At 44.0% G+C, this 21,389-nt stretch overlaps 1 protein-coding gene across 1 annotated transcript in view; it reads left to right on the top strand.

Annotated features, from left to right (window-relative positions):
- LOC118380269 (protein Shroom3-like) overlaps nt 1-21,389 on the top strand; it is a 196,133-nt gene that overhangs the window by 126,762 nt on the left and 47,982 nt on the right. Inside the window, exons 6-10 of the mRNA XM_052525020.1 lie at nt 369-1,097; nt 3,475-4,881; nt 5,012-5,774; nt 6,066-6,824; nt 20,369-20,451. Of these exons, the coding sequence (XP_052380980.1) occupies nt 369-1,097; nt 3,475-4,881; nt 5,012-5,774; nt 6,066-6,824; nt 20,369-20,451 (3,741 nt within the window). The remainder of the gene's footprint in view (nt 1-368; nt 1,098-3,474; nt 4,882-5,011; nt 5,775-6,065; nt 6,825-20,368; nt 20,452-21,389) is intronic.

Genomic DNA, 21,389 nt, shown 5'->3' with positions numbered 1-21,389 from the left:
AATATATGCCATTTAGCTGACGCTTTTATCCAAAGCGACTTACAAAGCGATGTGTGCATACATTCTACGTATGGGTGGTCCCGGGGATCGAACCCACTACCCTGGCGTTACAAGCGCCATGCTCTACCAACTGAGCCACAGAAGGACCACGATGCTGTCTGTCTCCGGTGTCTCAGCCTGCTACCTTTATTATGTAATCAAATCATTCAATCAAGTAAGGATCAAATAACTCCTCTCCTCTCCCCTCCTCTCCCCTCCTCTTCCTCTCCTCCCCTCTCCCCTCCTCTCCTCTCCTCTCCTCTCCTCTCCCCTCCCCTCCCCTCCTCTCCCCTCCCCTCCTCTCCTCTCCTCTCCTCTCCTCTCTACAGTTCTTCCTGCCACCAGCTGTCTGCCTCCAAGTCCTCCAACAGCATGGACCACCTTCACAGCAAAAGGGACTCAGCTTACTCCTCCTTCTCTACCAGCTCTAGTATCCCAGAGTACCTAGCGGCCACTCCGACCTTTAGTAAGGAGAGGTCATACTCCATGGAGACGGTTCCACAGAGGGGTGGGGTTAGCGGAGGAGGGGGAGGGGCCATGGCGGAGGGCATGCAGCATGCTGACATCCGATACATCCGTACGGTCTACGACCCCCAGCAGGGAGGTGCCCAAGAGCACGAGGTCAGCTCCGCTGCGTTGCTACGCAACCACGAGGCCGGCGGGGCGGGTTCTCATAGTGGGGGCAAGGCCTCCTGTCACCGCGGCAGTAGTAGCTGTAATAACAGCAGTGGCGGAAGCAACGGCGGTAATAACCCCAAACGACACAGCGTTGGACCAATCTGGGGTCAGTCTCAATCCGCCAGCCGTAGTTCCTATGAAAGCCTGAAGGGGGCGCCGGCTCCTCCCATGCGGAGTGACAGCTACGCGGCGATCAGACACCACGAGAGGCCCAATTCCTGGTCCAGCCTGGATCAGACTCGCTCCCTCAGGGCTCTCCACAAGGGGTCCACCTCCTCCTGGTACCACTCCTCTGGCTCCGTGGCCTCCGGCTCGGGGAAGGGCTCCTACGGGGCCGAGGGCCAGCTCCACACCGTCATAGAGAAGAGTCCTGAGAGCAGGTATTTATTCTATTGTATCCATTAGCTTCTGCGTGAGTCAGGAGCTGTGCTTTTGTACCTGACGTTAGTGCTCTGTCTACATGTAGATATGACTGATAGGAAATGTCAACTGTGGTACCTTTTATATAGACAGGTGTGAGCCTTTCCAAATCATGTCCAATCAATATAATTTACCACAGGTGGACTCCAGTCAAGTTGTAGAAACATCTCAAGGATGATCAATGGAAACAAGCATGCACCTGAGCTCAATTTAGAGTCTGGGTCTGAAAGGCAAAGGGTCTGAATACTTATGTCAATAAGTATTTGCTGTTTTCCATTTTTTTTTATAGATTTGCCAACATTTTTAAAACCTGTTTTCGCTTTGTTGTTATGGGGTATTGTGTGTAGATTGATGAGAGGAAAATAATTGAATCAATTTTAGAATAAGGCTGTAACGTAACAAAATGGGGAATAAGTCAAGGGGTCTGAATACTTTCCCGAATAGCACTGTACTTTGTATCCCTCATTTACTGAAGTGTTTCCATTATTTCGGCAGTTACCTGTTCTGTTGTTGCTGTACGTTGTCTTTGTTCCAGTTTCTCCTGTTCTGTTGTTGCTGTACGTTGTCTTTGTTCCAGTTTCTCCTGTTCTGTTGTTGCTGTACGTTGTCTTTGTTCCAGTTTCTCCTGTTCTGTTGTTGCTGTACGTTGTCTTTGTTCCAGTTTCTCCTGTTCTGTTGTTGCTGTACGTTGTCTTTGTTCCAGTTTCTCCTGTTCTGTTGTTGCTGTACGTTGTCTTTGTTCCAGTTTCTCCTGTTCTGTTGTTGCTGTACGTTGTCTTTGTTCCAGTTTCTCCTGTTCTGTTGTTGCTGTTCGTTGTCTTTGTTCCAGTTTCTCCTGTTCTGTTGTTGCTGTACGTTGTCTTTGTTCCAGTTTCTCCTGTTCTGTTGTTGCTGTACGTTGTCTTTGTTCCAGTTTCTCCTGTTCTGTTGTTGCTGTACGTTGTCTTTGTTCCAGTTTCTCCTGTTCTGTTGTTGCTGTACGTTGTCTTTGTTCCAGTTTCTCCTGTTCTGTTGTTGCTGTACGTTGTCTTTGTTCCAGTTTCTCCTGTTCTGTTGTTGCTGTACGTTGTCTTTGTTCCAGTTTCTCCTGTTCTGTTGTTGCTGTACGTTGTCTTTGTTCCAGTTTCTCCTGTTCTGTTGTTGCTGTTCGTTGTCTTTGTTCCAGTTTCTCCTGTTCTGTTGTTGCTGTTCGTTGTCTTTGTTCCAGTTTCTCCTGTTCTGTTGTTGCTGTTCGTTGTCTTTGTTCCAGTTTCTCCTGTTCTGTTGTTGCTGTTCGTTGTCTTTGTTCCAGTTTCTCCTGTTCTGTTGTTGCTGTACGTTGTCTTTGTTCCAGTTTCTCCTGTTCTGTTGTTGCTGTACGTTGTCTTTGTTCCAGTTTCTCCTGTTCTGTTGTTGCTGTTCGTTGTCTTTGTTCCAGTTTCTCCTGTTCTGTTGTTGCTGTTCGTTGTCTTTGTTCCAGTTTCTCCTGTTCTGTTGTTGCTGTACGTTGTCTTTGTTCCAGTTTCTCCTGTTCTGTTGTTGCTGTACGTTGTCTTTGTTCCAGTTTCTCCTGTTCTGTTGTTGCTGTACGTTGTCTTTGTTCCAGTTTCTCCTGTTCTGTTGTTGCTGTACGTTGTCTTTGTTCCAGTTTCTCCTGTTCTGTTGTTGCTGTTCGTTGTCTTTGTTCCAGTTTCTCCTGTTCTGTTGTTGCTGTACGTTGTCTTTGTTCCAGTTTCTCCTGTTCTGTTGTTGCTGTACGTTGTCTTTGTTCCAGTTTCTCCTGTTCTGTTGTTGCTGTACGTTGTCTTTGTTCCAGTTTCTCCTGTTCTGTTTTTGCTGTTCGTTGTCTTTGTTCCAGTTTCTCCTGTTCTGTTGTTGCTGTACGTTGTCTTTGTTCCAGTTTCTCCTGTTCTGTTGTTGCTGTTCGTTGTCTTTGTTCCAGTTTCTCCTGTTCTGTTGTTGCTGTACGTTGTCTTTGTTCCAGTTTCTCCTGTTCTGTTGTTGCTGTTCGTTGTCTTTGTTCCAGTTTCTCCTGTTCTGTTGTTGCTGTACGTTGTCTTTGTTCCAGTTTCTCCTGTTCTGTTATTGCTGTTCGTTGTCTTTGTTCCAGTTTCTCCTGTTCTGTTGTTGCTGTTCGTTGTCTTTGTTCCAGTTTCTCCTGTTCTGTTGTTGCTGTTCGTTGTCTTTGTTCCAGTTTCTCCTGTTCTGTTGTTGCTGTTCGTTGTCTTTGTTCCAGTTTCTCCTGTTCTGTTGTTGCTGTACGTTGTCTTTGTTCCAGTTTCTCCTGTTCTGTTGTTGCTGTACGTTGTGTTGTAAAGGTTCTTCCTCTTCTTCTTCTTCTTCCTCTTCTTCTTCTAGCCCCACCATCAAGCCCAAACAGGGCGTGGGTCAAGTCCCCCAGCCCCCTCAGCCCCAGAATACATCTGGCCGCCTCATGTCGCCTCAGGGCATCTACCCAGTGCCCCCTCCGGAGACCCACTATGCAGAGATGCCCACCAGCAGCCCCAGCCCCAGCCCCAGCAGTGTGTACCCAGGCCTGGCCAGGGAGAGCAGTCTGAGCAGACAGAGAGAGCTCCAGGGGTTAGGGGTGGGGGTCAGTGTGGATACAGGGATCGAGGTATCTGTAGAGAACAGATACCAAAGCAACACTTTCAACTCTTATGTCACCCGTTCCAACCAGCCTCAGCATGACTTAGCTCCGCCTCCAACCAAACAGCCAGCCCAGCCTGTTAACAGAGGGGGTGACAGAGGACATGAGGAGACCCAAACCAAACTGGGTCTCTCCGGGTCTCATTTGAAGGGGGAGGGACAAACCGTCTCCCGAAGGCAGAGCCAGCAGGGTCATGGACAGGGTCAGGTGTACAGACCCTCTTCAGCCCAGTCCATAGGCCAGGAGAGGAGGGACCCATACACTCCAGTCCAGCCGCGGAGAGAGAGGCTACCCAGGTATTCCCAAGGCTCAGAGAGTTACACTGAGAAGCATCAGGTCAGACACACTGAACACAGCCATCCAGACCCTCATCCAGACCCTCCCACTACCATGCCCACTAAGATATCCAAGGTCCACGTTCCTCAGCGGATCAGGACTAGCAGTATCCCAGCCAAAGGGCCTGATCATCGGGTCAATAACCAGAGGTCCAGGTCCCCCATCCGGCACTACAGCGACCCCAGTCCACCCCATCACCAGAAGAACCAGAGGGGACCAGAGCACCCCCTGACCCGGCTAGAGAATGCCCTGGCGGAGGTTCAACGTTGTGCCAGTCCAGAGAGCTCCACTAGGAGTCGGAGCAGCCACCAGAGGAACCCGTCTGTCCTGGAGAAGGTAAACCGGTTTGAGCGCCACGAGCAGAGGAAGCAGAGGAGTCAAAGCATCAATGCCACCCACACCAACCTAGGACCCTCCTCCTCCTCCCGTCCAACTCAGCCCCAGCCTCAGCCCAAGCACCATGAGAGGGCCATGAGCTATGGTACTGGAATGGATGACCTGCGCAACATGCTGGAGAGAAGCAGCAGCCCCAGCAGCACCTGCAGAACACGGAGCTCCTCCTCTAGCGCACATCATGGGAAAACTACAGTGGCCCAAAAGGGTCATCATTACGCAGAGCAGCAGAGGCCAGGAAGTTATGACCAAGCCAAGCCCCAGACCTCCAGGGACCCCCACCACCAGCCTAACCCCATGGACCCGAACCCTGGCTTGGCTCTACAGAGGAGCAGGAGCACCTTCCAACTGGGAAACCAGGAGGAGAACGGCCATGACAGGGACAGGTAACTGCTCTACTGTACCTAATGTGAATTATATCTGTTCAGTTTATTGTAGTTAGAATCATTTCCCCAGGTCTACGTCCTGGCATATGTTATTGTGTGTAGCTAATAAAAGTGATTGTGATTCTGGCAGAGAGTTCCATTGGAGGGATGACCTGCAGGACCTACTGGGGACCATCCAGGACACGTCTTTTAACCGGGCCTACAGGGACAGTATCAAGGATGCCCAGTCCAAGGTGCTCCGATCCACCTCCTTCAGACGCAGGGACCTGGGAATCAGCTCCAGCTCTAACCAGAGCTCCAACAACCCCCCTCCTGGTGTCAACAACAACGCCACTCCTGGTGTCAACAACAACGCCACTCCTGGTGTCAACAACAACCCCCCTCCTGGTGTCAACAACAACGCCACTCCTGGTGTCAACAACAACGCCACTCCTGGTGTCAACAACAACCCCCCTCCTGTCCCTGCTAAGCACTTATCCTTGGAGCGGAAGGCAGTGGCCCCCAAGACCGGTCCCAAATCCTCCATTGTCACCACCACTGTCCCAGCCTCCGCCCCAGGCACTCCCCTGTCCCCTCACACCCCCAAAGAGAGGCACACGATCACCACCCCAGACCCAGTCCCAGCCCCAGCCACCTCTCCATCCCCTCACACCCCCAAAGAGAGGCACACGATCACCACCCCAGACCCAGTCCCAGCCCCAACCACCTCTACCTCCCCTCACACCCCCAAAGAGAGGCACCTTGTCACCCCCAAGCCCGAGAGGTTCAGCCCCCCAGAGCTCCCCAGTGTCCCAGCCTTGGGCCCAACAGTCCCGGCCCGAATCGGTGGGCGTAAGAGGCTCACCATGGAGCAGAAGAAGAGATCGTACTCTGAGCCAGAGAGCATGCACGAGGTAGGTGAACGTATCCAGGATGCCGCCATCTTGGATCAAAGTACTTAAAGGTAGACTCAGCGAGGTGGCATTGCAACAAACACCACCGCCGACATTGAGATGATCTGTGCACGGACGTGCTTTACACTGCTACAGTGTGGGTTTAGTCTCAGGCTTTTAACGCTCGTAGTTGTTGTGGAAATCGACCCACTATGCGTTTACTTCATGTATGCAACATAACTAACATCACTGTGCTACCTTACTGCCCTCCATTCAGGGGGGGGCTGCACTGACTCTGTGCCTCTCTTCTAGGTGGGGTTAGAGTCTGACCCGAGGAGGAGTGCCCAGCACCAGCAGATCCTGTTCCAAGGCACAGAGACCAGCGTGGCAGACCGCAGGAGGATGTTTGAGGTGGCAACCAGTCGCAGCCTGAGCTCCAGCTCCCAGGCTCCTCAGGCCCTCCAGGGCTCCCGGGCTGGTCTAGCCGTCTCCCGGCCGGAGCTCTGGCAGCTGCAGCAGGATGCCCTGGCCGACTACATGGAGAGGAAGAGAGGCTGGAGGACAGACAGGGACAGGGACAGGTCCGAGGAGAGACAGCATCGTCACCGGCCCCACAGTGCCTACCTCCAGCCCTTCACAGACACCCAGAGTGTCTCTTCCACCTCCACCACCAGCCTAGCCTCTCTCCAGGATCTGTTTGACCCAGAAAGGAGCCTGTCTGGTGAGGAAAGGCTCTGCTCCACCCTGCCTCCTGGTCTGCAGCTCCAGGACAGTATCTACCCAGGCAGGGTGACCACACCACACATCCATGCCCAGGCCCCCACCTCAGTCTCCACCTCCCACCAACACCCCACTGGATTTGGATCCAACAGGCCTCTGGAGGGAGTCCCAGCCAAGGCCTACGAGGCTTTCCGGAGCCAGCGAGGCGATGTGGCCTTTGAAAGAACGGCTCCAGCCCGCAGCTCTGGGAAGTCCGCCTCAGCGGAGGATCTTCTAGAACACTCTGAGGAGAGGCCTGCACCACAGCACTTCAGATCCCACTCCTCGCCATCTGTAGAGAGGCTCAACCAGGTACACTCTCTGCCTTTTAGATTTTATTTGAATGAAATGCTACTCTGCTACAAGACTAAAATAGAAGCACCACGCAATTCAGTTCCATAATAAACAGCTGACTTTAGGTCTAGTTTTATCTGTATATCTCAGCTATATTAACGAGCCTGGTCCCAGATCTCTTTGTGCTTATGGGGGTAGATATTGCAGGCAGAATGTAGCTTCTGTCAATGTAATTGTCGGCATCATTTCCTATCCCCCATATATGTTTTTACAAATATATATATATAAACTCAGCAAAAAAAGAAACGTCCTCTCACGGTCAAATGCATTTATTTTCAGCAAACTTAACATGTGTAAATATTTGTATAAACATACGATTCAACAACTAAGACATAAACTGAACAAGTTCCGCAGACATGTGACTAACAGAAATGGAATAATGTGTCCCTGAACAAAGGGGGGTTAAAATCAAAAGTGACAGTCAGTATCTGGTGTGGCCACCAGCTGCATTAAGTACTGCAATGCATCTTCTCCTCATGGACTGCACCAGATTTGCCAGAACTTGCTGTGAGATGTTACTCCACTCTTCCACCAAGGCACCTGCAAGTTCCCGGACATTTCTGGGGGGAATGGCCCTAGGCCGCACCCTCCGATCCGACAGGTCCCAGACGTGCTCAATGGAATTGAGATCCGGGCTCTTTGCTGGCCATGGCACAACACTGACATTCCTGTCTTGCAGGAACTCAGGCACAGAATGAGCAGTATGGCTGGTAGCATTGTCATGCTGGAGGGTCATGTCAGGATGAGTCTGCAGGAAGGGTACCACATGAGGGAGGAGGATGTCTTCCCTGTAACGCACAGCGTTAAGATTGCCTGCAAAGACAACAAGCTCAGTCCGATGATGCTGTGACACACCGCCCCAGACCATGACGGACACTCCACCTCCAAATCGATCCCGCTCCAGAGTACAGGCCTCAATGTAACACTCATTCCTTCAACGATAAACTCGAATCCGACCATAAGTTTCAGTCACCGATGACTGCTCCAATAAGCCCCATATGCACAGCCGCGGAGATGTTGGTGGGTGGAGGCGCTGAAATGTTTAGCATGCGCTACAGATGCTCTATAGGTACGCTAATACAGGACAAGTAAAGGGTTAGTACTACTCTAATACAGGACTAGTAAAGGGTTAGTACTACTCTAATACAGGACTAGTAAAGGGTTAGTACTACTCTAATACAGGACTAGTAAAGGGTTAGTACTACTCTAATACAGGACTAGTAAAGGGTTAGTACTACTCTAATACAGGACTAGTAAAGGGTTAGTACTACTCTAATACAGGACTAGTAAAGGGTTAGGGTTAGTAGTACTCTAATACAGGACTAGTAAAGGGTTAGTACTACTCTAATACAGGACTAGTAAAGTACTACTCTAATACAGGACTAGTAAAGGGTTAGTACTACTCTAATACAGGACTAGTAAAGGGTTAGGGACTAGTAAAGTACTACTACTAATACAGGACTAGTAAAGGGTTAGTACTACTCTAATACAGGACTAGTAAAGGGTTAGGGTTAGTACTACTCTAATACAGGACTAGTAAAGGGTTAGGACTAGTAAAGGGTTAGTACTACTCTAATACAGGACTAGTAAAGGGTTAGGTTAGTACTAGTAAAGGGTTAGGGTTAGTACTACTAATACAGGACTAGTAAAGGGTTAGGGTTACTACTACTGTAATACAGGACTAGTAAAGGGTTAGTACTAATACAGGACTAGTAAAGGGTTAGTACTACTCTAATACAGGACTAGTAAAGGGTTAGTACTACTCTAATACAGGACTAGTAAAGGGTTAGTACTACTCTAATACAGGACTAGTAAAGGGTTAGTACTACTCTAATACAGGACTAGTAAAGGGTTAGTACTACTCTAATACAGGACTAGTAAAGGGTTAGTAGTACTACTCTAATACAGGACTAGTAAAGGGTTAGTACTACTCTAATACAGGACTAGTAAAGGGTTAGTACTACTCTAATACAGGACTAGTAAAGGGTTAGTACTACTCTAATACAGGACTAGTAAAGGGTTAGTACTACTCTAATACAGGACTAGTAAAGGGTTAGTACTACTCTAATACAGGACTAGTAAAGGGTTAGTACTACTCTAATACAGGACTAGTAAAGGGTTAGGACTAGTAAAGGGTTAGTTACTACTCTAATACAGGACTAGTAAAGGGTTAGTACTACTCTAATAAGGACTAGTAGGGTTAGTACTAAATACAGGACTAGTAAAGGGTTAGTACTACTCTAATACAGGACTAGTAAAGGGTTAGTACTACTCTAATACAGGACTTAAAGGGTTAGGGTTAGTACTACTCTAATACAGGACTAGTAAAGGGTTAGTACTACTCTAATACAGGACTAGTAAAGGGTTAGTACTACTCTAATACAGGACTAGTAAAGGGTTAGGGTTAGTACTACTCTAATACAGGACTAGTAAAGGGTTAGTACTAGTACTACTCTAATACAGGACTAGTAAAGGGTTAGTACTACTCTAATACAGGGACTAGTAAAGGGTTAGGGTAGTACTACTCTAATACAGGACTAGTAAAGGGTACTACTCTAATACAGGACTAGTAAAGGGTTAGTACTACTCTAATACAGGACTAGTAAAGGGTTAGTACTACTCTAATACAGGACTAGTAAAGGGTTAGGGTTAGTACTACTCTAATACAGGACTAGTAAAGGGTTAGTACTACTCTAATACAGGACTAGTAAAGGGTTAGTACTACTCTAATACAGGACTAGTAAAGGGTTAGTACTACTCTAATACAGGACTAGTAAAGGGTTAGTACTACTCTAATACAGGACTAGTAAAGGGTTAGTACTACTCTAATACAGGACTAGTAAAGGGTTAGTACTACTCTAATACAGGACTAGTAAAGGGTTAAAGGGTTAGTACTACTCTAATACAGGACTAGTAAAGGACTAGTAAAGTTACTACTCTAATACAGGACTAGTAAAGGGTTAGTACTACTCTAATACAGGACTAGTAAAGGGTTAGGGTTAGTACTACTCTAATACAGGACTAGTAAAGGGTTAGTACTACTCTAATACAGGACTAGTAAAGGGTTAGGGTTAGTACTACTCTAATACAGGACTAGTAAAGGGTTAGGGTTAGTACTACTCTAATACAGGACTAGTAAAGGGTTAGTACTACTCTAATACAGGACTAGTAAAGGGTTAGTACTACTCTAATACAGGACTAGTAAAGGGTTAGTACTACTCTAATACAGGACTAGTAAACTGGTAAAGGGTTAGTACTACTCTAATACAGGACTAGTAAAGGGTTAGTACTACTCTAATACAGGACTAGTAAAGGGTTAGGTACTACTCTAATACAGGACTAGTAAAGGGTTAGGGTTAGTACTACTAATACAGGACTAGTTAGGGTTAGTACTACTCTAATACAGGACTAGTAAAGGGTTAGGGTTAGTACTACTCTAATACAGGACTAGTAAAGGGTTAGTACTACTCTAATACAGGACTAGTAAAGGGTTAGTACTACTCTAATACAGGACTAGTTAGTACTACTCTAATACAGGACTAGTAAAGGGTTAGTACTACTCTAATACAGGACTAGTAAAGGGTTAGTACTACTCTAATACAGGACTAGTAAAGGGTTAGTACTACTCTAATACAGGACTAGTAAAGGGTTAGTACTACTCTAATACAGGACTAGTAAAGGGTTAGGGTTAGTACTACTCTAATACAGGACTAGTAAAGGGTTAGTACTACTCTAATACAGGACTAGTAAAGGGTTAGTACTACTCTAATACAGGACTAGTAAAGGGTTAGTACTACTCTAATACAGGACTAGTAAAGGGTTAGTACTACTCTAATACAGGACTAGTAAAGGGTTAGTACTACTCTAATACAGGACTAGTAAAGGGTTAGGGTAGTACTCTAATACAGGACTAGTAAAGGGTTAGTACTACTCTAATACAGGACTAGTAAAGGGTTAGTACTAATACAGGACTAGTAAAGGGTTAGTACTACTAATACAGGACTAGTAAAGGGTTAGGGTACTACTACTCTAATACAGGACTAGTAAAGGGTTAGGGTTAGTACTACTCTAATACAGGACTAGTAAAGGGTTAGGGTTAGTACTACTCTAATACAGGACTAGTAAAGGGTTAGTACTACTCTAATACAGGACTAGTAAAGGGTTAGTACTACTCTAATACAGGACTAGTAAAGGGTTAGTACTAATACAGGACTAGTAAAGGGTTAGTACTACTCTAATACAGGACTAGTAAAGGGTTAGTACTACTCTAATACAGGACTAGTAAAGGGTTAGTACTACTCTAATACAGGACTAGTAAAGGGTTAGTACTACTCTAATACAGGACTAGTAAAGGGTTAGTACTACTCTAATACAGGACTAGTAAAGGGTTAGTACTACTCTAATACAGGACTAGTAAAGGGTTAGGGTTAGTACTACTCTAATACAGGACTAGTAAAGGGTTAGGGTTAGTACTACTCTAATACAGGACTAGTAAAGGGTTAGGGTTAGTACTACTCTAATACAGGACTAGTAAAGGGTTAGTACTACTCTAATACAGGACTAGTAAAGGGTTAGGGTTAGTACTACTCTAATACAGGACTAGTAAAGGACTAGTAAACAGGACTAGTAAAGGGTTAGTACTACTCTAATACAGGACTAGTAAAGGGTTAGTACTACTCTAATACAGGACTAGTAAAGGGTTAATACAGGACTAGTAAAGGGTTAGTACTACTCTAATACAGGACTAGTAAAGGGTTAGTACTACTCTAATACAGGACTAGTAAAGGGTTAGTACTACTCTAATACAGGACTAGTAAAGGGTTAGTACTACTCTAATACAGGACTAGTAAAGGGTTAGTACTACTCTAATACAGGACTAGTAAAGGGTTAGTACTACTCTAATACAGGACTAGTAAAGGGTTAGTACTACTCTAATACAGGACTAGGACTAAAGGGTTAGTACTACTCTAATACAGGACTAGTAAAGGGTTAGTACTACTCTAATACAGGACTAGTAAAGGGTTAGTACTACTCTAATACAGGACTAGTAAAGGGTTAGTACTACTAGTAAAGGGTTAGTACTAATACAGGACTAGTAAAGGGTTAGTACTACTCTAATACAGGACTAGTAAAGGGTTAGTACTACTCTAATACAGGACTAGTAAAGGGTTAGTACTACTACTAGTAAAGGGTTAGTACTACTCTAATACAGGACTAGTAAAGGTAGTACTACTCTAATACAGGACTAGTAAAGGGTTAGTACTACTCTCTAATACAGGACTAGTAAAGGGTTAGTACTACTCTAATACAGGACTAGTAAAGGGTTAGTACTACTCTAATACAGGACTAGTAAAGGGTTAGTACTACTCTAATACAGGACTAGTAAAGGGTTAGGGTTAGTACTACTCTAATACAGGACTAGTAAAGGGTTAGTACTACTCTAATACAGGACTAGTAAAGGGACTTAGTACTACTCTAATACAGGACTAGTAAAGGGTTAGTACTACTCTAATACAGGACTAGTAAAGGGTTAGTACTACTCTAATACAGGACTAGTAAAGGGTTAGTACTACTCTAATACAGGACTAGTAAAGGGTTAGTACTACTCTAATACAGGACTAGTAAAGGGTTAGTACTACTCTAATACAGGACTAGTAAAGGGTTAGTACTACTCTAATACAGGACTAGTAAAGGTTAGTACTACTCTAATACAGGACTAGTAAAGGGTTAGTACTACTCTAATACAGGACTAGTAAAGGGTTAGTACTACTCTAATACAGGACTAGTAAAGGGTTAGTACTACTCTAATACAGGACTAGTAAAGGGTTAGTACTACTCTAATACAGGACTAGTAAAGGGTTAGTACTACTCTCTAATACAGGACTAGTAAAGGGTTAAAGGGTTAGTACTACTCTAATACAGGACTAGTAAAGGGTTAGTACTACTCTAATACAGGACTAGTAAAGGGTTAGTACTACTCTAATACAGGACTAGTAAAGGGTTAGTTACTCTAATACAGTTAGTACTACTCTAATACAGGACTAGTAAAGGGTTAGGTAAAGGGTTAGTACTACTCTAATACAGGACTAGTAAAGGGTTAGTACTACTCTAATACAGGACTAGTAAAGGGTTAGTACTACTCTAATACAGGACTAGTAAAGGGTTAGTACTACTCTAATACAGGACTAGTAAAGGGTTAGTACTACTCTAATACAGGACTAGTAAAGGGTTAGTACTACTCTAATACAGGACTAGTAAAGGGTTAGTACTAATACAGGACTAGTAAAGGGTTAGGGTTAGTACTACTCTAATACAGGACTAGTAAAGGGTTAGTACTACTAATACTAGTATACAGGACTAGTAAAGGGTTAGTACTACTCTAATACAGGACTAGTAAAGGGTTAAAGGGTTAGTACTACTCTAATACAGGACTAGTAAAGGGTTAGTACTACTCTAATACAGGACTAGTAAAGGGTTAGTAGTACTACTCTAATACAGGACTAGTAAAGGGTTAGTACTACTCTAATACAGGACTAGTAAAGGGTTAGTACTACTCTAATAGTAAAGGGTTAGTACTAGGGACTAGTAAAGGGTTAGTACTACTCTAATACAGGACTAGTAAAGGGTTAGGGTTAAGTACTACTCTAATACAGGACTAGTAAAGGGTTAGTACTACTCTAATACAGGACTAGTAAAGGGTTAGAGTACTGCTCTAATACAGGACTAGTAAAGGGTTAGTACTACTCTAATACAGGACTAGTAAAGGGTTAGTACTACTCTAATACAGGACTAGTAAAGGGTTAGTACTACTAATACAGGACTAGTAAAGGGTTAGTACTACTCTAATACAGGACTAGTAAAGGTTAGGGTTAGTACTACTCTAATACAGGACTAGTAAAGGGTTAGTACTACTCTAATACAGGACTAGTAAAGGGTTAGTACTACTCTAATACAGGACTAGTAAAGGGTTAGTACTACTCTAATACAGGACTAGTAAAGGGTTAGTACTAGGACTAGTAAAGGGTTAGTACTACTCTAATACAGGACTAGTAAAGGGTTAGTACTACTCTAATACAGGACTAGTAAAGGGTTAGTACTACTCTAATACAGGACTAGTAAAGGGTTAGTACTACTCTAATACAGGACTAGTAAAGGGTTAGGTTAGTACTACTCTAATACAGGACTAGTAAAGGGTTAGTACTACTCTAATACAGGACTAGTAAAGGGTTAGTACTACTCTAATACAGGACTAGTAAAGGGTTAGTACTACTCTAATACAGGACTAGTAAAGGGTTAGTAGTACTACTCTAATACAGGACTAGTAAAGGGTTAGTACTACTCTAATACAGGACTAGTAAAGGGTTAGTACTACTCTAATACAGGACTAGTAAAGGGTTAGTACTACTCTAATACAGGACTAGTTTAGTACTACTCTAATACAGGACTAGTAAAGGGTTAGTACTACTCTAATACAGGACTAGTAAAGGGTTAGGGTTAAAGGGTACTACTCTAATACAGGACTAGTAAAGGGTTAGTACTACTCTAATACAGGACTAGTAAAGGGTTAGTACTACTCTAATACAGGACTAGTAAAGGGTTAGTACTACTCTAATACAGGACTAGTAAAGGGTTAGTACTACTCTAATACAGGACTAGTAAAGGGTTAAAGGGTTAGTACTAATCTAATACAGGACTAGTAAAGGGTTAGTACTACTCTAATACAGGACTAGTAAAGGGTTAGTACTACTCTAATACAGGACTAGTAAAGGGTTAGTACTACTCTAATACAGGACTAGTAAAGGGTTAGTACTACTCTAATACAGGACTAGTAAAGGGTTAGTACTACTCTAATACAGGACTAGTAAAGGGTTAGTACTACTCTAATACAGGACTAGTAAAGGGTTAGTACTACTACTAGTAAAGGGTTAGTACTACTCTAATACAGGACTAGTAAAGGGTTAGTACTACTCTAATACAGGACTAGTAAAGGGTTAGTACTACTCTAATACAGGACTAGTAAAGGGTTAGTACTACTCTAATACAGGACTAGTAAAGGGTTAGTACTACTCTAATACAGGACTAGTAAAGGGTTAGGGTTAGTACTACTCTAATACAGGACTAGTAAAGGGTTAGTTAGTACTAAAGTAAAGGGTTAGTACTACTCTAATACAGGACTAGTAAAGGGTTAGTACTACTCTAATACAGGACTAGTAAAGGGTTAGTACTACTCTAATACAGGACTAGTAAAGGGTTAGTACTACTCTAATACAGGACTAGTAAAGGGTTAGTACTACTCTAATACAGGACTAGTAAAGGGTTAGTACTACTCTAATACAGGACTAGTAAAGGGTTAGTACTACTCTAATACAGGACTAGTAAAGGGTTAGGGTTAGTACTACTCTAATACAGGACTAGTAAAGGGTTAGGGTTAGTACTACTAAATACAGGACTAGTAAAGGGTTAGTTAGTACTACTCTAATACAGGACTAGTAAAGGGTTAGTACTACTCTAATACAGGACTAGTAAAGGGTTAGTACTACTCTAATACAGGACTAGTAAAGGGTTAGTACTACTCTAATACAGGACTAGTAAAGGGTAGTAAAAGGGTTAGTACTACTCTAATACAGGACTAGTAAAGGGTTAGTACTACTACTCTAATACAGGACTAGTAAAGGGTTAGTACTACTCTAATACAGGACTAGTAAAGGGTTAGTACTACTCTAATACAGGACTAGTAAAGGGTTAGTACTACTCTAATACAGGACTAGTAAAGGGTTAAAGGGTTAGTACTAGTAAAGGGTTAGTACTCTAATACAGGACTAGTAAAGGGTTAGGTTAGTTAGTACTACTACTCTAATACAGGACTAGTAAAGGGTTAGTACTACTCTAATACAGGACTAGTAAAGGGTTAGTACTAGGACTAGTAAAGGGTTAGTACTACTCTAATACAGGACTAGTAAAGGGTTAGTACTACTCTAATACAGGACTAGTAAAGGGTTAGGGTTAGTACTACTCTAATACAGGACTAGTAAAGGGTTAGTACTACTCTAATACAGGACTAGTAAAGGGTTAGTTAGTACTCTAATACAGGACTAGTAAAGGGTTAGTACTACTCTAATACAGGACTAGTAAAGGGTTAGTACTACTCTAATACAGGACTAGTAAAGGGTTAGTACTACTCTAATACAGGACTAGTAAAGGGTTAGGGTTAGTACTACTCTAATACAGGACTAGTAAAGGGTTAGTACTACTCTAATACAGGACTAGTAAAGGGTTAGTACTACTCTAATACAGGACTAGTAAAGGGTTAGTACTACTACTCTAATACAGGACTAGTAAAGGGTTAGGGTTAGGACTAGTAAAGGGTACTACTACTCTAATACAGGACTAGTAAAGGGTTAGTACTACTCTAATACAGGACTAGTAAAGGGTTAGTACTACTCTAATACAGGACTAGTAAAGGGTTAGTACTACTCTAATACAGGACTAGTAAAGGGTTAGTACTACTCTAATACAGGACTAGTAATAGTACTACTCTAATACAGGACTAGTAAAGGGTTAGTACTACTCTAATACAGGACTAGTAAAGGGTTAGTACTACTCTAATACAGGACTAGTAAAGGGTTAGTACTACTCTAATACAGGACTAGTAAAGGGTTAGTACTACTCTAATACAGGACTAGTAAAGGGTTAGTTAGTACTACTCTAATACAGGACTAGTAAAGGGTTAGTACTACTCTAATACAGGACTAGTAAAGGGTTACTACTCTAATACAGGACTAGTAAAGGGTTAGTACTACTCTAATACAGGACTAGTAAAGGGTTAGTTAGTACTACTAATACAGGACTAGTAAAGGGTACTACTCTAATACAGGACTAGTAAAGGGTTAGTACTACTCTAATACAGGACTAGTAAAGGGTTAGGGACTTAAAGTACTACTACTCTAATACAGGACTAGTAAAGGGTTAGTACTACTCTAATACAGGACTAGTAAAGGGTTAGTACTACTCTAATACAGGACTAGTAAAGGGTTAGTACTACTCTAATACAGGACTAGTAAAGGGTTAGTACTAAATACAGGACTAGTAAAGGGTTAGTACTACTCTAATACAGGACTAGTAAAGGGTTAGTACTACTCTAATACAGGACTAGTAAAGGGTTAGGGTTAGTACTACTCTAATACAGGACTAGTAAAGGGTTAGTACTACTCTAATACAGGACTAGTAAAGGGTTAGTACTACTCTAATACAGGACTAGTAAAGGGTTAGTACTACTCTAATACAGGACTAAAGGGTAAACTAGGGTTAGTACTACTCTAATACAGGACTAGTAAAGGGTTAGTACTACTCTAATACAGGACTAGTAAAGGGTTAGTTAGTACTACTCTAATACAGGACTAGTAAAGGGTTAGGGTTAGTTACTACTCTAATACAGGACTAGTAAAGGGTTAGTACTACTCTAATACAGGACTAGTAAAGGGTTAGTACTACTCTAATACAGGACTAGTAAAGGGTTAGTACTACTCTAATACAGGACTAGTAAAGGGTTAGTAGTAAAGGGTTAGTACTACTCTAATACAGGACTAGTAAAGGGTTAGTTAGTACTACTCTAATACAGGACTAGTAAAGGGTTAGGGTTAGTACTACTCTAATACAGGACTAGTAAAGGGTTAGTACTACTCTAATACAGGACTTAGTACTACTCTAAAGGGTTACAGGACTAGTAAAGGGTTAGTACTACTCTAATACAGGACTAGTAAAGGGTTAGTACTACTCTAATACAGGACTAGTAAAGGGTTAGTACTACTCTAATACAGGACTAGTAAAGGGTTAGGGTTAGTACTACTCTAATACAGGACTAGTAAAGGGTTAGTACTACTCTAATACAGGACTAGTAAAGGGTTAGTACTACTCTAATACAGGACTAGTAAAGGGTTAGGGTTAGTACTACTCTAATACAGGACTAGTAAAGGGTTAGTACTACTCTAATACAGGACTAGTAAAGGGTTAGGGTTAGTACTACTCTAATACAGGACTAGTAAAGGGTTAGGGTTAGTACTACTCTAATACAGGACTAGTAAAGGGTTAGTACTACTCTAATACAGGACTAGTAAAGGGTTAGTACTACTCTAATACAGGACTAGTAAAGGGTTAGTACTACTCTAATACAGGACTAGTAAAGGGTTAGTACTACTCTAATACAGGACTAGTAAAGGGTTAGTACTACTCTAATACAGGACTAGTAAAGGGTTAGGGTTAGTACTACTCTAATACAGGACTAGTAAAGGGTTAGTACTACTCTAATACAGGACTAGTAAAGGGTTAGTACTACTCTAATACAGGACTAGTAAAGGGTTAGTACTACTCTAATACAGGACTAGTAAAGGGTTAAAGGGTTAAAGGGTTAGTACTACTCTAATACAGGACTAAAGGGTTAGTACTACTCTAATACAGGACTAGTAAAGGGTTACTAGTAATACAGGTTAGGGTTAGTACTACTCTAATACAGGACTAGTAAAGGGTTAGTACTACTCTAATACAGGACTAGTAAAGGGTTAGTACTACTCTAATACAGGACTAGTAAAGGGTTAGGTTAAAGGGTTAGTACTACTCTAATACAGGACTAGTAAAGGGTTAGTACTACTCTAATTCAGGACTAGTAAAGGGTTAGTACTACTCTAATACAGGACTAGTAAACACTCAGTTCTTTTTGTGAAAATGTTTATTTGATTTTTTTGGGATTCATATATTTTTTTTAATGTTTTTCATGGGGGTGCTGCACTATCCTTGGTACCCCTACTTCCTGCGGCTGTGCCCCTATGGTGAACGAGGGGCTTGTAGAATCATGATTATTTGACGTTTTTTGTTTCGCCGGAAGGGGGTTCTGCATGCTACAGGCATTACTGACTCAAAGGAACGAAATTAAAGATGTGTTCTTTTGACCGAACGAGTGGAAAAGGTCTGAGTCAGTATCAGAGCGATGGCGGCCAATGACACAATGAATGAGTTTTCATAAGTTGCTGTTCTGCCATGATTAATATATATATATATGCCATTTAGCAGACGCTTTTATCCAAAGCGACTTACAGTCATGTGTGCATAAATTCTACGTATGGGTGGTCCCGGGAATCGAACCCACTACCCTGGCGTTACAAGCGCCATGCTCTACCAACTGTGCTACAGAAGATAACTACAGATTAGTGCACTGAGTTCCGCAGCAGTAGCTGTTATCTACGACGTCATCACATTGATCAAAGTAGCAAGCCACACCAGTGCCAGCTGTCCAAGACAATTTCTGGGAACAGACCTATAACTTTGGTGCAGTAAAACTTTATCAGCAAGCTGGCAAACTAGCCTACCGAGCCAAATCTGGAGACGAGTTCCACCATTTGCCAGACAGATGGCTCCTGGCAACTGAGTGTCGTGTTAGAATGGTGCCAGAATGGTAGTGTATGTATCCACTCTCTCGCTCTGAGTGCTTACAGACTTCCAGACGATCTCACTGCACATACCAATCTGGAAACACACACACACACAGCACCAGTGTGGAGACTTAATCCCACTATGAGTCATCCTCTCTAACATAGCTACAGTATAAACCCACCGTGACTTCACCCCCCCTGAATATTTATCCTCAACGTAAACACTAATAATCATAAAATGAGCGTCCAAATAACATTCTATTCCCTATCTAGTGCACTACTTTGGACTGCTGTTTTCCAATCCTACTGTGGGTGGGTTTTTCCTAAATAAATCAATATCCATAACTTCTGTGTCAGCCTGAATCACTGGAATGTTATGGTATACCTCATCTTCCACCTCTCACCATCTCTCTCTTTCTTTCTCTCTCTCTCTCTCTCTCTCTCTCTCTCTCTCTCTCTCTCTCTCTCTCTCTCTCTCTCTCTCTCTCTCTCTCTCTCTCTCTCTCTCTCTCTCTCTCTCTCTCTGTCTCTCTCTCTCTCTCTCTCTCGCTCTCTCTCTCTCTCTCTCTCTCTCTCTTTCTGTCTCTCTCTGTCTCTCGCTCGCTCTCTCTCGCACTCTCTCTATTTTTCTCTCTCTCGCTCTCTCTCTACCCCCCACCCCTCCATCTCTCTCTCTGTCTCTCTCTCTTGCTCTCTTTCTGTCTCTCTCTGTCTCTCGCTCGCTCTCTCTCTGTCTCTCTCTATTTTTCTCTCTCTCTCGCTCTCTCTACCCTCCCACCCCTCCATCTCTCTCTCTCTTCTCTCTCTCTCTCTCTTTCTCTCTCTCTCTCTTTGTCTCTCTCTCACTCTGCTCTCTCTCTCACTCTGCTCTCTCTCTCTCTCGCTCGCTCGCTCTCTCTCTGTCTCTCTCTCTCTGTCTCTCTCTCTCTCGCTCTCTTTCTGTCTCTCTCTCTCGCTCTCTCTCTCAATCTCTTTCTGTCTCTCTCTGTCTCTCGCTCTCTCTCTACACCCCCCCACCCCTCCATCGCTCTCTCTGCCACCGCCCTCTCTCTTTCTCTCTCCATCCCTCTCTCCTTTCAGGACTTCATGACAGGAGGAGATCTGAGGATGTTTCCGGACTTCTCTAATGAACCCCAGCTGTTCACACACCATGACAACAACAGGTTTGTTTCCATAGAGACAGAACCTTCTGTGTACACCCATTACATTTACATTTACATTTACATTTACACCCCAAATGGAACCTTATCTTATGACCAGAACCCATAGAGCTCAGGGCCCATAGAGCTCAGGGCCCATAGAGCTCAGAGCCCATAGAGCTCAGAGCCCATAGAGCTCAGGACCCATAGAGCTCAGGGCCCATAGAGCTCAGGACCCATAGAGCTCAGGGCCCATAGAGCTCAGGGCCCATAGAGCTCAGAGCCCATAGAGGGACCCATAGAGCTCAGGACCCATAGAGCTCAGGAGCTCAGGACCATAGAGCTCAGACCCATAGAGCTCAGGGCCCATAGAGCTCAGGGCCCATAGAGCTCAGGACCCATAGAGCTCAGGACCCACAGAGCTCAGAGCCCATAGAGCTCAGGGCCCAGAGCTAGAGCTCAGGACCCACAGAGCTCAGGGCCCATAGAGCTCAGGACCCATAGAGCTCAGGGCCCATAGAGCTAGGACCCATAGAGCTCAGGACCCATAGAGCTAGGACCCATAGAGCTCAGGGCCCATAGAGCTCAGGGCCCAGGGGCCCATAGAGCTCAGGGCCCATAGAGCTCAGGGACCTGTAGAGCTCAGGGCCCATAGAGCTCAGGGCCCATAGAGGACTCAGGGCCCATAGAGCTCAGGACCCATAGAGCTCAGGACCCATAGAGCTCCCAGAGCCCAGGACCCATAGAGCTCAGGACCCATAGAGCTCCCCATAGAGCTCAGGGCCCATAGAGCTCAGGACCCATAGAGCTCAGGGCCCATAGAGCTCAGGACCCATAGAGCTCAGGGCCCATAGAGCTCAGGACCCATAGAGCTCAGGGCCCATAGAGCTCAGGGCCCATAGAGCTCAGGGCCCATAGAGCTCAGGGCCCATAGAGCTCAGGGCCCATAGAGCTCAGGGCCC

Source organism: Oncorhynchus keta, chromosome 9, assembly GCF_023373465.1.
Source record: "Oncorhynchus keta strain PuntledgeMale-10-30-2019 chromosome 9, Oket_V2, whole genome shotgun sequence".
In the NCBI taxonomy this organism is placed as follows: Eukaryota; Metazoa; Chordata; class Actinopteri; order Salmoniformes; family Salmonidae; genus Oncorhynchus; species Oncorhynchus keta.
This window is presented reverse-complemented; position numbering and strand designations above follow the sequence as displayed.